The sequence below is a fragment of the Lontra canadensis genome, unplaced genomic scaffold, assembly GCF_010015895.1.
Source record: "Lontra canadensis isolate GAN:19392208 unplaced genomic scaffold, GSC_riverotter_1.0 scaffold22, whole genome shotgun sequence".
Classification (NCBI taxonomy): domain Eukaryota; kingdom Metazoa; phylum Chordata; class Mammalia; order Carnivora; family Mustelidae; genus Lontra; species Lontra canadensis.
In genome coordinates, this window is record NW_022631016.1 from 9,081,878 (window position 1) to 9,104,676 (window position 22,799).

Consider the following 22,799-nt stretch of genomic DNA (forward strand, 5'->3'; position numbering starts at 1 on the left):
AGCCACTCTCTTCACTGATACACTGGGTCCCATTTGCTCTCAACTACTTGGTGACTTTTCGCACCGAAATTATTCCTCCTTTCTAGAACATCATTAATTTCTCTTTCTATGGGTCATTGTCATCATCATAGGGATCTCTCCCATCCTTAAAATAGAATTCCTTCACCATTTTTACCCCTTTAAGCCACCCCATCTTATCGGCTGCTATTTGTAATGAATAGTTTCAATCACCCCTCTTAGTTATGTATCCAAATCATGTGATCAGAGTCATCACATGCCTGACCTCCATCCTCCCCTCCTCTGCTGGTGAAGGACACTCACAGGAGAGGAAAAAGGAATTAGGTTCTTCTCTCTTAATGGTAACTTGGTAGTGAGACAGATATGTCTGAAATACAGGAAAGTTACTTGAAGAATGTAACACAAATCATGGTTCTATTTCTGTTGATATAAAAGTGTAAAATTCACCAGTTAAAAAGCAATCAAGATGGGAAATTAGAACAAAGAAAAAAAAATCAACAAACACCTTTTCATTGAGCAAGCCATGGTTGCTGGTTTTAAGGACTCTAGGACTCGGTTTACAAATATCTCAGTCACACCATACATGTAATGCTGATGCATTTCATGACTTAGGGCTTGTCATAAATTAAATTCATTCTGTGGTTATAAACCAGAATTTATTTCTATGCAATGTTAACTGCCTGCCTAAAAAACTTATGTTCTTAGTCATAACAATTTATTTCAGTAAACTATCAAACTGAGTTTTCTTTATACATGTACTTCCTTTATTACCCTCTATTGTACTTTCCATATATAAAGTGCTCAATACATTTAATGCATGAGTAAATAAATTACCCAACCTATTACTTGGCAGTTAGCTCAGAATATATGCCTCCTCTGATAGAAAATGAATTCTCTCCCACAGAGCTGGTACCCAAGAAGACAGGACCAGGGTAGGACATAAGAGTGATGCCTTAAAATTTTTTCCTTGAACTCCTCTAACTTAATAAATAGAATTTTTAGTCAAAAAAAGCTACTTCTCTTTAGCACCTAAAAAGGACCAGGCAAGCAATATTCAGATGAGAAGACTTATAAATATATTATGTATATAATCATTAAAAATCATAAAAGATATTAACTTTTAAAGTTGCTTTTCTTTCATCTCAGCTATTTTTTTTTTCAAATATATTTAACTTAGCTTTAGTTCCATAGATAACAGTCTAGACCTCAGGAAAAGAGATGATGGAAACCTTAAGAATAGTTTTGGACAAAATCTCTGGGGAAGGAAAATATTGCTTGTCTGCAGTAGGCTACTCCATTGAAGCCCAGGGACATACCTACTCGTTGATTTTGCCTTCACCTGGGCAGATGCTGCCCACAAAACCTGATGCCTAGGCCTCTAATGCAGGTGCCTCAAGCCGTTCTACTCAGTTTCCAGAACAGGCTTTCATGCCTGCTCATGTTAGTTACCGGCCACAAGGAATCTCACCTTTGCCAACCAAAAATGGACAATGGACCTATTCTGATTAAAAGAAAAAACTCTTCACAGTAAGTTTTTATTAAATTCTCATCAACGATTTGGGGAGGCCATTTTATTCACAGTAATGTATTTTTGCTGTAAGTAGCTCATCCACTCTTTCAACTACAGATAACACTATCTCAACTCACGTGGTATTTCCTATTATTCAAATCCAACTGGTAGGTATTCCAGTCTCCCAGTTCTTTCTCCCATTTCGGATTGTCTTCCCTGTCCTCTATACCCTCTGCCCATTCCTACTTCCATCTAATTCTATGCATGTACAGTAACCAATGTTAACAGTTTGATTTATTTTCTCCTACACTCGTCTAGATGTTTATAAATACGCTAAACAACACAAAATATTTATTATTATCTTTTAAAAACAGGATAATATAAATTTTTCAAAGGTGTAATATATAGCTCTAACTCATTTTTATTAATAATTACATAAGAAGGATATAGCTTTATGTGAAAGATATATTTTTTTCAATTCTTCATCAATCAATATTGTTCTCCTTTTTTTCTATCCAAGATAATTTTGAAGTAAACATCCATATACATAAAATCTTATGGTCGAAATAACCCATTTCTATACTACATATGTCTAAGCATGACTAATCAAAGGTTACTGAACACTGTGAATGCCAGTTCATAGCAATATACCATTTTAAACAAAGATTACAGCGTTGCACATTCTCATATGGAATGACAAAGAATGTGCATTTCCTCAAACTTTAGTTAGATTATAATGTATACTATTTTTTTAAGGCTTGTCTATTTGGTAGAACAAAGAAAATCACATTTTCATCTTGAATTTTATATCTCTGATTAGTAGAGTGGAAAACATTTCCATATAGTCATTGGTTTTTTGCATTTTTCTTCAGCGAACTACTGTTCACATTTTTTGCCTAGTTTTCTATTCTGTTATTTCGCTTTTTTCTTTTTTTCCCATCAAAATTAGGAAGCATTAATATATTAATTATATCAACACTTTGTCATATTTTGGCACATATTTTCTCTTGGCCTATTTTTTTCTACTATTTTATGTTGAATATGTCCTTGTGATTCTGAACCCTCAGTTACGTCCTACAGAGAGGGCATTCTTTCCACTTTGGGCCAACTGGACACTACAGTGTTGAGAATGGTAAGATAAAATCTCTCTATTAAAATTTCCTTGTAACTCTCATAGATTTATGCTCCCACATGATCTTTAAAATAGTTTGATCCAGTTTGCCAAAGAAACAATCAGCCACAAGATCTTATTACAACAGCCTAAAGTTTTTATCTAAATTTGGGAGAGTAACATTATCATGATAACCATGCTTTTCTACACAGGATCATAGTACGCTTTGTCATTTATTTGTAATTACTTTATGTCTTTTGAAAAAAATGTTAAAGTTGTCATCAGATAGGTCTTGTCATTTTCTTATTAAATTTATTCCTCCTGTCTTACATTTTGTCCATACTCTAAAGTTAGTGGCCCAGCGAGACTTCTAGATATATGAGAAAGAAACCATGACATAAACCAACTTTAACAAAGGGGTATCTTGAGTATGGGAACTGGCACGAATCTTTGCTCCTTCCTTCTATTTCCCCTCAAACATAATCAGCAAACATGCATGAGTGGGTTTCTGGAAGCAAACTAATCCAGCAATACAGCCTGTTCCCTACTTACTGACCATTTTCACAAACCAGATTATCCAATTACTCTATTCAGCTTTCCTTTGTGTCCCTACTTAGCAGCACACTTCCTTCCCTGGTGACAAACATTTGACTGACAGCATCACTGATCCCTTTGTCAGGGGATCCTCCCTCAGCTTCTCCGTTGATAGCCTGACCAGTGCTGTTGCTTATTCACACCCTCGAGGCATATAACCCCACACACAGGATGATTTCTTAATCTTTTTTTAAATTATGATTTATATTCCGGCACATGCTAAAAGAAGTGAAAAGAAAAATCTTGATTTTCCAGCTTTCTTTGATTATTTACCATAACCTTTTATTTGCAAGAAACACAACTTTTAAGAAAATTGTTTTTTAAATCCAAGACTTCAGATTTTACTTACTTAGCCATTTATAAGGCCAAAGTAATGTTGGAGGAAGAACCACTCAGACTGCAATTCATTTTATAGGGAAAATTCTAAAATGCATTCTTCCAGAACAATCTCAGAAACACTAGAAAGACCAATTTCCCTTGACCCAATATAGTATTCATCTGCTGTCACCATACTAATTTTTCATACTTCTGGATTTATTTTGGTTGTTGATTAGACTTTCTTTTTTTTTTCTTTTTTTTTTTTTTAGACTTTATATTTCCTAAAGACCAATTATTTGGCCTCATACCTATAACTGTACTAAATGTCAGGTCCATCACCAAATCTACCATAACTTCACCAGTAGGCATTTCTGACTATAAAGTGTTCTTTCCCCGGTATGGAATATTTTTCAAGGAAAACTGCCTAAATCATCATTAAAAACATAGTCAAAAGCAATTATAGTCCCATTTTAGTATTTTTATAAGAAATACCAACATTCTGCCAGAAAATAATGATTTCCTTCCATTATCACTGAGTCATCCTTGTTCATCTGCAAGAACAACTTCTCGTACATTCCCATAAGTAGGTCACAAAAGTGGAATGTGTCTACCTGTTCTTTGACCGAGGCGAGGATGGCAGAGGTGGTTTCCGTTTCGGAGCCATCCCCGTTGGAGGTGGTCAGGCCAGGGCTCAGGGAGCTGGTCTTCTCTGAGGTTGACGAAGGCTGGTCTGGGACAGGCATAGCTCCTGCAAGGCAAAAGGACATGCTTAATGCAACAGGATGTGGCCACTGCACCCAGACATAACTATCAGGCAACTTTCAGCAGTGCTCTTTAGAAAAAATGAAAATCATGAACTACATAGAAAGCAAGTGACGTCATTACAGAACAGGAAACAATACAAGTAAACAGAATGGCTTCTCCTCTATCAATTCAAACAAATTGCAGGATCTGCGGACAACTCTGTGTTTTATATGTGAGATAAGTGGAAGAAGAGATATAAGAAGTAAAAGGCACATAAAATAATAAGAAAGAGTAAAGAAATGAAGAAGTACTGAGTCTAAAAAAAAAAAAAAAAAGGCCAGCTGAACTACCATTTTACTGCAGCCCAATTCATAAATGGACAGACATATACAGCTTAAAAACAGCATCCCAAAAGTTATTTTTTCTTATTATCTTTCTCAAACAAGTAAGACCAGTAAGCCAAAGTACTTGATACAAATATTACCTAGTGATGCTTATCAGCAGAGGAAATAATAATTAACGGAGGACAATTTTTACCAGGGCTCTACAAAATCACTCTTCAAATAAAAGTCTGGGAGGAAAAAAAAGTTGTTTTCTTGCCTAAAGCTATCATATTACATGTCCCTCCAGGAACCGGACTTATGTGAATGTTAAAAAACTATTTCCTATTATATTGTAACTGGGCAGTCTGGGTTTTACAGTAAGCAACAAAATTTCCATAGGAACCCCAGTGCTGTGATATATTTGTTAATAGTTAATAATTTAGGGTGATGTTAATTGAAAAGGGTTCTATTCTGGAATTGTCCTTAAAGTATATGAAAAGACTGGTCATCTAATTTTCTCATTGTGCATTCCAACTTAGTTTTGATTTGTTTTTGTCTTTTAAATAGTTGTTTTAATAATATTACCAATGAGGATTAGAATAGCATTGGAAAGATAAATCTGTTACAAACAGAATTTATAGGAGGGTTGGGGAAAATAGTATTAGTAAGCAGGATGTGAGCAAAGAGTAAAGACCAAATTAAACATAGTATAGCAAAATGCAACCTTGGCTAAAAAACAGAAGGTATTTTAGGATATGGATACCAACAGGATGAAAGAAAGTGATTTAAATAATTATGGTGGTGGGGTTGGGAAGATAAGAAGAAAGTACAGTTTCCTACTCAACTTGCTTTCATATGCAGTATTTGATCGAGATTATAAGGATTTAGATAAACAGATTAACAAATGGTGTGGCCAGGTAACACAGCCTGAAAGCCAAGCCCTTCTAATTAGGAAATGTTTTAGAGGTGGGGGGAAGGAGGACAAGGGCAGAAAGCAAGAAGAAAGGAAAGGCAGTCTTGGGTGCAGTGCCTCCCCCCTTCCCAACCCTGCGTCTCCACTTGTATCTATGTCAGTGGCTTCCAAAGGAGACACTCTCTACACAAGGACAGCTTGAAGCCATGAAAGGAGTCTTGCAGGTTTTCAGTCATTACTTTCACTTTCATGTTTCTAAATTTTATTGGGCCCATGTGAATCCAAATTCTGGACGAGTATTCTGGACAACCTGTTTTTTGACAAAGAAACTATCTACAGTCCCAAAGTTATTTATATAATTGGGCCTAGATCTCAGGTTTTCTTCCTTTTTATTTCTATTTTAGAGTCCTTTGATGTGTCAGCCTATTTCCCATAATCTGGGCTGCTGCCTCATAAATGCTTAGTCTATACGCCAATTTTTATAAAATGTTATTTTTTAAAAGAATGAGCATAACCTGTCATAATAAAACACGGGATTTAATACGCAATGAATCAAGGCATATCCTTGGGCACTGGACAACTCCAACCCACACACTCTACGAAATGAGAAAGTCTGTTTATCTACCCCCCTTTCTCCTTCTGCAGTAACAGAACAAAAGTGAATGCTTCAGGGCTTAGCCCGCCACGCGGAGCTGCCACTACACCCAAGGCAGCCTCTATGAGTGAACAGAAATGACTTGGGATAATTCCCATGCCTCGTAATTTTTCACGTCCAGACTTAACTCAACCATTGGCCATCCCTGTATATGAACGGGTCAGATGGCCCAACTTCCACTGTCTGAGCTCACGGCACAAGGAGAGAAGGAGAACCACGTGAAAGCCACCAGAAGCAAGCCGTGGGCTGCCCAATGGCAAGTGTGAAAAGCTGGAAGCTTTCTGACTTTGCAAGAAATGGTGAAATACTTTAGTTTTCATTAGAACGAATCCACTAAGATTTGTAGTTAATCCGTGTTAAATCCAGGAAATCTGGAAAATGTAGGGAGACAAAAGAAAAGAAAAGAAAAAAAAAAGGAAGAAGAGCAACCTCAGTAATTCTGGCAGATACTCACACTTAGGTATTTGGTACAGGTTTCTCTGATGGGATTTTTTTTTTTTTCTGATTTAACTCATTCTGTATAATAAGATTTACATGATGGAGTACTACTGAGGTAGTACCTTTTTTTTTTTTAATTTTTGTTCAGCAACATATCATGAACTTTTTTTTTTTTTTAATTTATTTGAGAGAGAGAGTGTGTGTGCATAGGAGCAGACAGAGGGCCAGAGGAAGAGAGAGATAGACTCCCCGCTGAGCAGGGAGCCCACCTACCAACGGGGGCTTGATCCCAGGACCCCAGGATCGTGACCTGAGCTGAAGGCAGACGCTACACTGACTGAGGCACCCAGGCGCCCCAGCATGAATTATTTCTTATGTCAACAAAAATTATTCCATAGTTTAAAAACATAACGAAGTGCTCACTTGGGCAGTGCATACGCTAAAAGTGTAGTGAGTACCTAGTATTCACAATGCATCATAATTTACATTCTTTTACCATTTTTATCCCATTTTTATGGGGACATTTTCAATAAATTCCTAGATGTGGTGTTGGCGGAATGAGGAAGTGGTGCGTGTTGAGACTCTGAGAGCCCAAACAAATTTTCCTGCCACTAGGCTGGTTCATCACACGGCCCATCAGCACTGCCATGAGAAGTCCCCTCCCCGCCCTGTTAACACCACCAGCCCTCAGGATCCTCTCTTGCTTCCCCAATTCCATATAGAAGAATTCATCCCTTTGCTTTTTGGATCTCTTTGGCAAGGAGCAGAGCAGATATTTTCCCGCAGATTCTCACATCTCTTCATCCTCTTTATACAACTACCGGGTAAGAAGTCTTTCTCCCGCGAGCGGATGCTAATCTGCTAATTCCTGAGCTGGAATTTGGACTTGGTGATACCGACACGCTCAGAAGCAGGAGCAGCTATACTGACTCTTCCCTCCACCCCAGATCCCACCCCTGCCCCAAATCCGTACACTGAAACCCTAATGCTCAGTATCACTGCATTTGGACACGGGGCCTTCAGGGAGGTAATTAAGGTTAAATGCCTGTATCAGGGTGGGGTTTATAAGGCTGTTGTCCTTACAAAAAGAGGAAAAGACTCTTTCTCTCCCTCCTACGAGGACACAGAGAGAAGCTGGCCACCACAAAGAGTGCTCCCAGCAAAAGCACACCAACCCGGCACTTTGATCTTGGACTTCGGGCCTCCAGAACTGTGAGAAAAGACATGCCTGCTGTTTAAGCCCCTCTGGGTGGGGCATCCTACTGTGGCAGCCTGGGAAGGCTACTATAAGCAGGGCTGGGCTGGTCTCAGCTTCCCCGTGAGGCAAGTACAGGGGGGCCCTGGGAACCGACGGTAGCAAGATGCAGCATGGGGGCCGGGGTTCCGTCCGGTCCAGCGCCCTGCTGACTCCTGCATCCGAGATGAAACACAGCTTCGGAGAAAGGCATGAGCTGCTGCAAGTCAGCAACAAGTAAAAATGAAAGCTTATACGCAGGTTGTGCCCCACGGATGTGAAGTAAGCCTGCAGGACAAATGCTCTCTTAAGAACCGCCCCCTAGTACTTTCACAGACGATGCGGTAACACATTAGAAAAGTTGGCCGGGATGACACGAATAGTAGAGGCAGGCCGCCCCGCAAATGCAGAGTGTCCTTCTCAATTTGAACTCTTATGTCTGTATGTGATAAGATTTCATGAGGTCCAAATAAATATTCTAAACCTTTATTTCCCAGACCTGAGTCGCTGTAAAGTTACATTAGACTTGGTAACATGTTAAAATCTTATGTGCACTTTAAAAGGCCAAACTCTCTTTCTTGCTCCCAATTCAAGCGCTGCATTCAATGCCATATTTTATGAACTTCCATCTCACAAAAAAGAAAGTGCAATTCTTATTTTATATTTGATAATTCAAATTTGTTCCTTCTTTGGCCACTTCTGCCCAGCAATGGGTGGCTTTGCTGGAGATCATCAAGAACACATGACAAACAGTTAACCCCAGAGCTGGACCCGGGCCATTGGAGGCTCCCTACTCCCCGCTCTGTCCTTGGGATGTGTGTGGGCTTGCCTTCCCCACTTTCAGAAGCTGCTCTAAGAATATAGCCTTGAGGTAGAAATGTGGTGTTGAGGTTATCCATACTGGGTATATGACTGAACCCAGTTAAGGCCTGTGTAAACTTTTAAGATTCTGCCCAGTGGCTGCGGAAATCTACTTGTCGTGTAACCACCCAAGCTGAACCTTGTAAATAAGTTCACTTACTTATTCAACCTGCCGCCTACCAGTCTAGAGTTGTCTGCTGCTTTCTTCAGTCTCTCCCTGCCCTCTGAGTATGGAGACCAGTTTGCAAACCAACAGATTTTGATATCCAATGGCCAAAGTCAATTAACTGACGGACTCTGGTGTCACACAATCATCCAAGTCAATGAGCTATCGAGCATTCTCCTGTCACCATTACTTTGATTTCCTCCTCCTCTCTAATTCAGTGATAAGCTCCTTTGGCCCTGAGGAGGTCTTTCCCCTCTTGAAGTCTTTCCTCCTCCCAATGCATAACCCATAATAACCTCTTACCCTTTCAACTGTCTTCTCATTCTGTTACGCCCAGACCCTTACACTCTGTTGTCACAGAGACCTGCTTCTTTCTTCTTTCAGGTTAGCAGGTCCTACCTACTTCAAAGTCCAGGATCTCCAAATCCCTTGCATACTACGGGACTCGCTAAATATTTGATTAGCTAGACTTGCATTGTCTAATATGATATCCTCTAGCAACACATGGCTATTTACAATGCAATAACATTAAAAAACCAGTTTATTAGTTGCACTATTCACATTTCAAGTGCTCAATGACCACATGTGGCCAGGGGCTACTGTACTGGATAATTACAAATGTAGAAATGTACAATTTGTACATTGTTCTTCTACATGTATTTCTACATACAATGTAGAAATGTACAAATGCGCAAATGTAGAAAATCTTCATCATTGCAGAAAGTTCTATCGATCTATAACCAATAGTCTATTCCCGGATGTAATCTTTCATCTGCAGCTTTACTCCTTGGCAGTAGGTCATGAAAAGGGGTCAGATCATAAATACATTTTGAAGGACAAACTGTCAGGATTACTAATAGGTATGCATGTTGTAGTAAGGCAAAGAGAGCAGAGTCCAGATGATTTCAGGGTTCAGTCTAAGTGACCGGCCATTAGCCAAAATGTTGACACTGAGTAAAACCTATTTCGGGTGATGGAAGATGACCTGACATGCAAACTTACAACCCAAAACACATCTATCTGTGACTCTTCTTTGCCATTAAATTCTCGGCAGCTAAGCAGCTCAAGTCAGAAGCTACAGTCTGATATGAATTAGGCAATGTAAAGACTGATGACTTCTAAACACTGCGTATCACATCTTTTCTCCCCCTTTTCCTTTTCTTTAGGCATCTCCATTTTTATCTTTTTCTTTAAAGTTGCTAGAAACTCCTAGAATTCTTTTCATCTTCCTTCAGCTTTAGCCAATGGCTTCCACCCAGACTCTCAGACATTAACTTCCTTGACTCTTACACCAAACTAACAAATCCCACATGTGTATGGCCACATCGAGAATTATTTCCTTCCCTCATGTATCCGCCCTCTTCAAGACAGTGCCCCTCCCTGTTCTTGAGCCTATGTTCTAAAACACAAACATATTAGTGCAATAGACTGACTTTAGGCTTTACCTCATCATGGGGCATCACTTTCGTAATTTTCCATTATGGTTGCATGCAAGTGAGTAAAGAAACTGGCCATTAGAATACCCCAGACATTACTGTCATATATACACATATACATATGTGCATACATGTATGTACATATCCATACACATATGTATATGTACACATATATAACACACACATTTATGTGTCCAATTTAATGTTTTAACATTGAATATAATTGAACATATGGAATTTTTATAACCTTCCACTCACTCTACAGGTGATATGAGTAAGTTTATGATCTTGTGAAACTGCAGAAGCAACATAAGCATATTATTTATATTACGTTGCAGGGAGTGTGCAGATTCGTATAAATTAGTGACGTGAAAAACAACAGCAGACACCTCATTTGTGTAATCACTCTGGTCTTCAAAACTGCAATTCTGTATTTGCAGCTAGGATGTCGTGAATATCAAAACCCAACAACAGGCAGAGAAACAGACACAGCATTGTTGTCTCCCAGATGCTCTCTTCACACATCAAAGTATATCCATCTTTATTTCTTCCTTTTACAGAGAAATTTAAAATTACAGCTTGTCCTAATGATATGCAGACTATAATAGTTAATAGCCGTCAAAATTCAGTATAATTAGAGCAAAAGCTCAGTTTGTCTTGGTCTGTGTTCGATGCCCCACATCTAGCTCAGTCTCTACTATACAGCAGCCATTAATAAATATTTGTTGAGGTAATCTATGAACTGTTAGTGTAAAATCAATAATGGTCGCTTAGCAGAGCATGTAACATTAAGTAAAATGGGCTTGGCATTAGGAGCATTTCTCTGAATGGTATTTGTTATGACACCTTTTAATTTCAACTCAGGAAAGCCGCTTTTTTGAAACCTGATGGGGACTACTGTATGGCTTGGCCTCAACCGAATGCCCAAGAAGGTATATACCCTTGGGTTGCTGGCTCCTTGCGTCGGGGCATCAATCAGACAAGGATCTGAGGTTTCTGGGACTCGATGCTGGCCACTCACAACTTACAATCAGAATCTGGCAATATTTATGGAAAGCACCATGCAAGGAAGTTTTGAGTCATATTTAGAATATGCAACCCCAAGGCAAAGCCAGGAGGTAGACACGTGCCCAATCCTATCTGACACTTCGGCAGTGAGGGATGAGATGTTACTCACAGAATCAGAGACACGAGGTCACTTGTAGCTGTAGAGAAAGATATGATGACTGGGAGGAGAGACGTGGAATCTGAGAGTCAGAGTCTCATGTCGAACACAAGGGGAGGATGGTTCTACCCGCGCTCAGAGAAGTGGGAACGGTAGGAAGTTCAACATAACCAGCGAGTCAGGAAATCCACTTCGTGCTCTTGCATGAGCCGTCAATCGTTGGGGAGGATGGGACCAACCTAAACATCACCACAGACTTAAGGCCCACCTGAATGTTATTCTTAGTGACATAAATTGTGTCTGGACATAAAGAGGAAGGCTCTGTAGAGACTACAGAGCAAGAAGGAAGAGGAGAGCTCATGTTTGGCACAGACGCATCAACAGCCGAGTTCTAACAAAATGAGGTCAGTGAGGACAGGAGAGGGTCTTCTGGTGTCTCAGGGTCCTGTCCCCTAAAGCGTGATCTCAGGCATTTTCATCGACGCCGTTATGACATTATATATGACATTAAGTCAACAACTTATCAATCTTAAGATGTATGAAAGGCTGGGGCTTTTGGAAAAGGAGCCAGCAGGGGATGGTGAGTAGTTGCCCCTCCTGCCCCATCCATGCTTAGAACCTGAAGGTGGAACTGGGGTGTGTACTGTGCCCCACTCGAGCTGAGGTCAGATCCCAATGGGTAAGATACTAATAGTGGGATCTCACCTGACAGCAATCAGGGTGCCCAAACCCGAGTGACGGGAACAGCGGAGAGAAGAAAGTGGCTCGACTGGTCGACTTTGGAAAGACAGAGGATTACTGGCAGAGAGAAAAGAATCAGAATTAATCTATAAAGTGAGGTGAGAAGGGCAGGAAAGGCAGCACTGGGGTTGGCGTTCAGGGAACATCAGGGATGAGCCTGGAAACACTGAGAGGGAGGGCACTGGGGGTAGTTGCTCTGCTGTTGGGACTTAATAATGCTTTCATTTGCAAGTGACAGAAAATCCATCCCAGATGGCTTAGAGGAAAAGGGGAGCAACAGTCACATTAAGAAGCATCCCAATTTCAAAAACATTAAAAGATTTTTAAGATCCCGGAAGATGTATGATCATTACAGTTCATCATGATAAAGGCACAGCCTGAGGAAGGTTCATGTTACAAAGGTAATAGGAGGAGGAAGGGTTTGATGTTGTTCAATTGCTTAAAAAGACTGCAGAGAAGAAGAAATGCAGCTGTGGGACAATGAAAATAGAAATATTCAAATTAATGACTGTGGGTAACGTATAATGTTAAAGTAGGAACATATCTGGATGAAATTCATGATGATGACAAAAAACAATATAAAGTTTGGGGGCGCATCATCACTGAGAATCAGGGGCCCACTTCCGAAATCAATGACCATCCTAGCTCCTCAGACACAACAAGGCTGTTTTCACCAGCCAGTTGCAAGGGTTTGTTAAGCTGGAGGGACATTTCTCCTTATGCCAGAGAAGGGAAGTCCGAGATTCCGCAATTACAGATCCATCACAGTAACAGTAAGCTGAAGGGAAACGGAAGCGGGCACAATACCTTAAATGTTGGCTCCCCCTGAATAGGAGGAAAAGTTCTAAAACATTCAATAATAAAGAGGCTCAGTGGTCGACTGACTATTGTCCCCGCTGAAAACTTCAGAGAAGCGTGCTTAGCACGGCTCCCAGGACAGCGCTGGTCACACACTGTGACTGCCCAGAACACACTGTCACTGCCAAATGCCCCAACACTGGAGTCCCGCCCCCAGCCCCCACAGCTTCGGAAGCCTCACCACCATCTCCAACCCTTGTCTTCGCAAGATGCTCAACGACCGTGTCCAAGCCTGCAGGTGCGAAAGTGCGCCCCTCAGACATTCTCCCTAACAGACAACACTGGAAACGAAAATGCAGGTTTCCATTTCATGTTCTACTATTTAATCACAGTGATATGACAAAAATCTGGCCACCCAAAAAAAAATCATGCTCAAAAGCCGGTCCACAACGATTTTACTATCTTGAACGACCAACGCTGATTGTCACAAGCTATGAAACAGGAAGTCCCCAAATGCTGGCCCCACGCTGGCGTCTAACATGGTCTCACTTCCTCGTACTTGGAAGTGTCCATTCAAATTACGGCAATTTGCCCTACATATTGATTCCAGATACGTATCTGCCACTTGACAATTTCTCAAGATGCCAGACTCAACCACACGTTGTTTTGTTTTGTTTTTCCCAGAAGTACTATCAGTGGGCAGTCAGGGACAAAATCTTGCACTGTAAGGATCTGCACTCCTTAGAAAACATGTTTAATCCAACAAAGCAGGGAAACTGCCCATCAGTGTTTTAAATTTAATTCTAGAACAGAGCTTCAACTACTCCTACGCAACTTCAGCTGCTGTCACAGACTTAGAAATCTTCTAAATAAATGTCTCTACTAGCCTTATAGGAAAAAAAAATACAGAAAACAAAAACTGAATAGAGTCATAATAATTTTTGATAGTTACCAGGATATGTTGACATTTTTATCACACATAAGAAATTTTGAAGTTTTAAGTGATGTAGTTAGCTTACTACAACCTACACTTCAAGAAAAAGGTAAAGCTTTGATTAAAGAGTAAATCTAAATCATGTGTGTAAAGAGGTTTCATCGCACTGGTGAAGGTTACATAGCAAAGAACCTCTCTTATATTTCGGAATATATATTTATTAAATACGCCTTGGGAATTCAAATATGTTAGTATGTGATCAATAAATAATTTTAAATAGATGAATGATTGGATATTATGAAAAAGTGACTATCAATCCCTAGCTCTGTTTTTTTGGCCAATTTGTTTCCTGTCTCACTAGTTTCTGTGAGTTAAGCATTTTTTGATGCCACATATAGGTGACAGTGTATCATATTTGTCTTTCTCTATCTGACCTATTTCACTTAAATAATGTCTTCAAGTTTTATTCATGTTGTCAGAAATGACAGGATTCCCTTCTATTTCATGGCTGAATGTATTTTACACACACATGCACTCACACACTCAGACACAAACACACCACATTTTCTCCATCCACTCATCCAAGTGTCCACTGATGGACACTGAAGTTGTTCGCATATCTTGGCTCCTGGAAGTTATGCTGCAATGAATGTGGGAGTGATCTCTCCTCAAGATTCTACTTTCATTTTCTTTCAAAATATACTCATAAGTGAAACTGCTGGGTCATATGGTAGTTCTATTTTTAATCTTTGGAAAAACTTCCATAATGTTTTCCATGGTGGCTGCAAGAATTTACATTCCCAGCAACAGCACATAAAGGTTCCCTTTTCTCCACATCTTTGCCAACACTTGTTATCCCTTATCTTTTCGATGATGGTCCTTCTAACAACGTGAAGGTTTGGTTTGCATTTCTCTGATGACTAACGATGCTGGCACCTTTTCATGTACCTGTTGGCCATTTGTATGCCTTCTTTGGAAAAATGTGTAGTGAGTTCTTCTGTCCATCAAATGACATTTTAAACTATAGAATTCATCAGACAAGGGGCATCTCTGTGGCTCAGTCGGTTATGTGTCTGCCTTCAGCTCAGGTCATGGTCCCAGGGTCCTGGGACTGAGCCCCACATCTGGATTTCTGCTCAGTGGGGAGCCTGCTTCTCCCTCTCCCTTTGCCTCTCCCCTGTGCTCATGGTGTTTCTTGCTTGCTCTCTATCTCAAATAAATAAATAAAATCTTAAGAAAACAAAAACAAAAAACACAAGAATCCATCAGACAAGAAGCTGATTCCAACCGCAGAGAAACACGAGTCATCTTTTACTCTATGACTTGCCAAGTGAGTGTTATGCTTCCCTTATAGCACTTTATTCATTTTACTGCAATTGTAAATAAAAATCTTCCAATCCATCGAAGAGAAAAAGGAATTACTACTAACTTCATTTTACAAGTGGACAACAATGATTCTTGGAAAAAATAAAAATAGCAAATCCAGTTTGTGAAGACAGAAGTCAACAGTGGTCAAGGATTTTCACCTGAATGTCTGACATTTTGTCATGTATTATTATTTTTTTTGTTAACATATAATTATTATTTGTTTCAGGGGTACAGGTCATATATTATTTTGATTAAACCTTGGGATTCTCAGTGTTTGAATGTAACAGTTCTTTTACATTGCAAATCTGACTATAAAACAACACTCATGAGTTTCAGGAAAGGTTTTTTGGGTAATTTGGCTGTGTCACTAAGATACTAATTACTTTTGAGATCTTAAAAAGAGGGAGCCTTGTTTCTAAGGCATCCTGATGCCAATATCTTTTTTCTGTGTTGTGAAGTCCATCATCCCTTAGATCAAGCTTATTCTGATCTCTGAAGGCAATTTTCAACAAAGCTGTCTGAAAAGAAACTTCTCTCTGTTTCCACTTATTCTATATAATCATATCATATTTTAAATCTCAGATATGAGTAAATAGGTCTGTTTGTAATGATATCATATTCTCGATCTAAAAAAGGTAATATTTATCATTTTCAAGTCCATGTGCATCATGTTTCTAGTTTATTTTTTAAAATTATTTCTTTCACAATTTAATTATTATTCTAACTTTGAGAAAAAGTCTCTTTCCAGCACTGGGCTTCCCACCTCCCACTTTCTTCTTTCTCCTTTTTCTAAATATTCACAACATCTCCCACAAGCAGCAGGCACCACTCTCTAATACACAAGTCATTCCTTAATGAGAGGTCGCATATTTTAATATTTAGTTATAAAATTAGTCAATTATAAGAGTTCAGATATATAAATCAACTTGAAGAAAATAAGCTTAACTCTTGTATAAAGAAACTGAGGCCTTATGTCCAGACAGAAAAATACAATTTCTGCCAATTAGGTAGGAAGCTCCTACTTTTTAATGTATCAGTATTTTGGTGTTGTTATTGATCTTTCTGGATGGAGAGGTCCAAAAGTAAGCTGGATTATAATCTATTTTCTCATGTGTCTATTTTGTTGATGAACTTTTGTGATCTCTAAAAGATGAAATTTCAATTAATTAAGGATATTATTATTTTAAAAGGAGAAAAAAGTTTTAAAGATCTAATATAAAAACCTTAGTGGGGTGCCTGGGTGGCTCACTCAGTTAAGCTACCAGTTCAGCTCAGGTCATGATCTTAGGGTTGGGCTCCAGGCTCAGTACAGAGTCTGCTTGAGATTCTGTCCATCTCTCTCCCTCTGCCCCCATCCCTGCTCACTCCATAAATAAATAAATAAATAAATAAATAAATAAATAAAATCTTTTTAAAAAGATGAACCAAAAGCAAAAAAAAAAAACAAAAAAAAACCCTTAGCAACCTGCAGGGATTATTAAAAGCACAATAAAAAGCACTTGAGGTTGAGTTTTTTTTAATACAAAAGTTCAAGGGCCTTAAGAAAATAATACTCAAAGATATATCAAGATGATATTTGATAAAAATCTCAATTATCTAAACACTGTTTAAGTATATAAAATTTGTTAGAAAAACCCTATATTTACCTTTCTTACAACTAAGTATTTCTTAGGTGAAAAACAATAAAAAATGGAGAACTGTGTCATAACAGTCTTCACAGGTGTACAAAAGAATAGTATCTATGAATATATGGTTGTAACAAATCAGGTATCAGCTATGGCAGCATATTTAAAAATTTAAGTTACAACTGAACAAATATTTTTTATAAGACAGTATAATAATATTAATTATGTACTTCCTATGTGATCTTCTAGGCTCTTAAGCATCACTAACACAACTAATACAACTTTGTGCTGCACTTATATTATTATCCCCATTTTGCAGGTAATGAAACAGGTCCAGAGAGGTGATCTTCCCCTAAGTAAAAGGGGAAGAACTACTGTTTAAAGCCACACAGTCTGTGGTTCTCAATCACTATGTGCTGCTCATCTGTAGAACATCTTTTAATACCGATACCATTTCAGAAAATAATTCATTAATTTTAAAAATATTTCACTGACCAAAATGTGGGTCAGGCTCAGTACTAGGCATTGAGTTTTGGATGCAAATGATAAATAGGAAGACGAAGAAGAGTCTTGGGGAAAATAATGAATTTCTATATAGAAGATGGATCAAAAGTGTCCCTCTTTATGGGGCAAATATACACAACGGAATTATTACTCAGCCATAAAGAAAAGTGAGCCCTTGCCATTTGCAACAGAGTGGATGGACTGGAGGGTCTAATGCTAAGTGAAATAAGTCAGTCAGAGAAACATAAATGTCATGGGATTTCACTCACATGTAAAATTTAAGAAACAAAACAAATGAACAAAGGGAAAAGAGACCAAAATACGCAGACTCTTAAATACAGAGAACAGACTGGTGGTTGCCAGAGGGGAGATGGGTGGAGGGGTGGGTGAGACAGATAAAGGGGATTAACAGGTACAAGCTTCAGTTACAACATAAATAAGTTACGGAGATGAAAGGTAGAGAATAGACAATACAGATGAAGATTGTAAAAACCTTGTTTGGTAACAGATATGACTATTCTTTTGGGGGTAGGCACGGAGCAATGGATAGAATGGCTGAGCCATTATGTTGTATACCTAAAACGAATGTAACACTGCATGTTAATTATCTCAATAAAAAAAGAAAAAAAAACACAAAAATAAATAAAATGTGGATTTGTGTAAAACAGTGAAGTTGGTGAGTCGGGATGCCTTCAGAAGGCTTATTTTGGTGTCCAGTGCCGATGACAATGACCAGCATTCATTCAGAAGCTATTTTAAGTGGCTCCATTGTGTCCTATCCTGACTGGCTCCCACTGCACCTGTGGTCACCTGTCCACTCCACAAGGCCCTCCTTGTGACTGGGGCCCTCCTGCCCTCACCAGAAGTTAGCTATGTTGTCTCCAAATCCATTCATTCGAGTTTAACTTGTGATTATATTATTTAATTAAACATATGTAAACCAAGAAGATATAAATTTCATCAAGAATAATTTTTTTAACACTTTGTGAAACTCCTTTACAGTAACCCATTTTTTAAAAGACTTTATTTATTTATTAGAAAGAGAGAGAGAGAGAAAGTATGAGCAGGGGGGAGGGGCAGAGGGAAAAAGACAAGCAGACACCCTTCTGAGCTGGAAGCTTGATGTGGGACTCAATCCCAGGACCAAAGGATCATGACCTGAGCCGAAGGCAGACACTTAATCGACTGAGCCACCCAGGTGCCCCCCCAGTAACCCATTTTAAAAAGCTATGGAATAATTGTAGATGAGATGATTACAAAGGGCTAGGGAAAAATTATAAACACATCAAAGATTTCTTTCTTCAAAATGCTTCGCAGATGTCTTAGAGTTCCTTCCTTACTTTAAAGAAATGGAAAGGGGAAATCCTGGGGGATGCAAGGAGGACAGACTAGGGTAGGGAAGGACACTATAAGAAAGTTTTCTTAGCACTCTGACACGCAGACCCATATTTAAATCAATGATCCAGATTCTATAAGGTTAGTGAACACTGGTACAATTAAATTGAAACCAAATGAATACAGCTTTAAATAGTTTTTTAAAAAATGATTCCCTATTTTAAATGATTTCTCTCTACTGACTGTTCTCAATCTGTTGATTAAAAGAGTTTTTACCAACCAGTGTCTCAGTACTTATTTGTTGAATGAGTGAATGAATGAATGAATGAATGAGTGAGTGAGTAGTAAGTAAATTGATCATTCTTAACCCATCCTCTCGGCTACGTGATTATTTAGTTGGTCTTCACATTGTATGAGCATTTGCTTTGCCTGGAATCATTTACTTACCGGATCAATTAGTCATTTATTAACTTAATTAAGAAACAAGAGGCTACTGAGACTTGTTGATGTCAGAAATTCCACCAAAGAAAACGATGCCAGATTTTGAAAGAACCTTTTGTTTTGCATGGGTTCCGCCTCTGGTCCCTTGTGACTTTATGTCTGCTCATGGCATTGCATGAGGCAATGCAGACTGATAGCCTGCTTTTATGAAACAGTAAGTACTCTAAGCACGATGCTAAATTTAAATTATACAAGTGACTGAATTTCAATTTAGAATAACAAATCTACACATCATCTTATTGGAAAATCATTATCTAATTTCTGTGTACCACACATATAATTTGCACAATTGGGAAAAAAATGTCTCTCAATTAACTGTTTAAAAAAAAAACAAACCTCTCTGAACTTTGAACACAGGATTAAAGTCCCATTTATATACTGAATGAATTAAACAAAACAGGGTGAAGATCATTAATCAAAAATTAATTTATAGGGATGCCTGGGTGGCTCAGTCAGGGAAGCATCTGCCTTTGGCTCAGATGATGATCCGGGGTCCTGGGATCGAGCCCCACGTTGGGCTCCCTACTCAGAGGGGAGCCTGCTTCTCCCTCTGCTTGCTGCTCCCCATGCTTGGGCTCATTCTCTGTCTTTCTGACAGATAAATAAATAAAATCTTTAAAAAGAGTAATTGTAGATTTTATTTTTAAGAGTATACAATACTGAGTCATGCTTTAATCACTGGATAGGTAACTAGAGAAAACCGAAAATGAAGTATGGAATCTCAATCTTATATATTTGAATTTGTATCATACTGCACAGATACATAAAGTCAAGTTATTAGAGTCATGACATAATGACTTAGGAACAACCAACCTCAGATGGACGATGAGCTTTGTCTGAATACAAGAAACTGCTTTTTACCTCACCAAGCTGCCTTTTCAACATGTACAGGGTCTAAAACCCAGGTCTCCAACAGACAGTTTTATATCCGCCTCCCCCCAACCAAGAAAAAAAAAAAATTGTAGCTCATACTGGTCACCAAGAAATCCTCCAATTTAAAATTTAGATTGACCACATGACTTGACATCATAGGCAAATTCGGAAAACTGGACTCTCCCAAGATTAGAAAAATATGGGAACTAAGACATCGAGGGACAGACTCACAAAGGGAGTTAAGTGGTTCTGGTCAATTCAATAACAGGAAAAACGCTGTTATCCGCACGCATATGTGACTTCTTTTTTTTTTTTTTTTTTTGGTGGTGAAAAAAATTATATTTAAAGTTAGCCACCTGGACTCAGTTTAGATGAACCCAATTTTGTTGGCGACATCCAAAACATCATAGTCAGGGCCCAGTCGAACGTTTGCCTTCTTCTCTACATAAGGCCTGATCAAGGTGTTGACCTTGGCCACATCAATGTCCTAGAGCTTCTTCACAGCCTGTCTGATCTGGTGCTTGTTGGCCTTGACATCCACAATGAATACAAGTGTTCTGCTGTCTTCGGTTTTCTTCATGGCTGACTCAGTAGTTGGGGGGAATTTGACAACGGCTAGTGATCAAGCTTGTTTGTCCTGGGGGTGCTCTTTCAAGGCTATTTGGGCTGCCTTCGGAGATGCAGAGTCTTGGGTTGTCAGAACACAGGTGCCCTGCAGATCCTCTCTTTCTTGTGACTGTGGACGCCTTTCAGCACCACTCTCTTGGCCTTCAAAGCCTTTGCTTTGGCTTCGGCTTTGAGAGGGGCAGGGGCCTCCCTCTTAGCTTTCAGCACCATCTTCATAAAAGGGATCACATATGTGACTTCTAACATGTTTAATGCTTTTTTTTTATGTGGAAGATAAAATGTACCTTTAAAAATGAAAACAGGTATACATGTCTTTGTTGGGATAGCTTGGTGAAATCTCAATTTCACATCCCCAATTCTGGAGCCCCCTGGAACGAGGACATCCATTCTACATGTTCTTCTTGGCACGTGGCAAAAAGTACGGAGGCATAGGAGCAGCCCTTGAGGAAGCAGCCCAATGGAGAGCCAGGACTCTTCACAGATAAATTTTATAAATGGGAGAGTAATGAGGCACATAGGAACTAAGTAACATTTTCAAGGTCAGACCCTGAGACTTTAATAGAGCAGAGAATGAAACCATAAGTTTTGGCTATTAGATACATACTGTAACGTCCAGAGCAAGCTCCCAGTCTTCCATTCTTGCACAATGAACCAAAAGGCAGTATCCGACACGATTCAACCCTCGTAAGTGCGATATGAAACACTTGCTTATCCAAGACATGAAATGATCCAAAAAAGAATTATTTCAAGAAGGAAATGGAAGACGAAATGAAGGTGCATTACTATTTCCAAATGACAGCTTGCTTTAAGATAAATGACAGTGTTCAAACGTGTTTCTCCTTTGCTTGCTTTTATTCCTGTACTTTGCAATGACCTTGTGGGTTTAATGTAGGGTATCAGAAATTACGAGTCCAGCGGTCCTGGAATGACCAGGAGCAAGTCCATACAGGAAATAGAGTCAACTCCAGACACTGCCCTGTGTCACGTTCTCTCCTGCTTATCTGTGAATCTGAAATCACACATTTGGATTTGCGAAAGGAAGGGAATTCATCAACTGAACCATGTCTGGACAACTGTTCTTAACCTAGGGTACAGAAGCCCTTTCTACTGGCTGTTAGTAAAGGCTCATAAAAGGCAACAGAAATGAGAGAAATGCACTTCCTAGAGCTATTATGCTCTGCCCCATTGCCCAAGCCAAAGCAATCCTATGCAAACAAGTAAACTGATTAAAAATCCTTTAAACCATTTCATTGCTGGAGGGTAGCTGTTCTGTACCAGTTATTTGGCTTATTAACGTCCCAACGATCTATGGGTCAAAGGACTACGGCAACTTTTTTGTAGAAGAAACAGAAGGAATGCTGACTTAGCTTTAATTGTCTGCTGAACTTGGCCAATTGCCGTTGCAAAAGCTTCCAAAGTGAGAAATAAAGTAGAAGGCAATGACTTACTTGAGGGCTATTTGAAACATTTCATAATGGCAAATTTACTCACCTAACTTCAGACATCCTCACTACAAGAATAAACATATTTAGAATGTACTTTTGGTGCTAAAAATAAACAAACATAATGATCTTCAACATGTGTGATGAAAATCTATTATCTTTGTCTCTTTAGCCCTTCTGTCTGCTTTTATTAACTGAACTTTGATTTTCCTGGAGGGAATTATCCATCTTAGGTTGTGTGAAATTCCCCAGGTTCACAATCAAGGGTTCCCACCGATGGTAAGTGAAATAATGGCCCCCCAAACGGTCCACATTCCAATTCCCCTGAACTTGTGAGTATGTTACATTACATGGCAAAGGGATCCATGAAGATGGATGTCAGGTTGCCCTTCACTGGTCAGATTATCCTGCATCACCTTGGTGAACCCAGTATAATCACAAGGATCCTTATTAATGGAAGAGGGATGCAGGAAAGTAAGAGTCAAAGAAGAGATAGAACTATAGAAAAAGATGAAATGATGTGGCTGCTGGCTTTGAGGATGTGAGGGGGCCACAAGGCATGGGA

At 39.1% G+C, this 22,799-nt stretch overlaps 1 protein-coding gene across 3 annotated transcripts in view; it reads right to left on the minus strand.

Annotated features, from left to right (window-relative positions):
* Positions 1 to 22,799, minus strand: part of CTNND2 (catenin delta 2) — an 895,372-nt gene that overhangs the window by 739,214 nt on the left and 133,359 nt on the right. For all 3 annotated transcript variants that reach the window (XM_032861879.1, XM_032861875.1, XM_032861877.1), the window contains exon 2: positions 4,163 to 4,299. In XM_032861879.1, coding sequence (XP_032717770.1) covers positions 4,163 to 4,294 — 132 coding nt within the window. In that variant the 5' untranslated portion in view covers positions 4,295 to 4,299. The remainder of the gene's footprint in view (positions 1 to 4,162; positions 4,300 to 22,799) is intronic.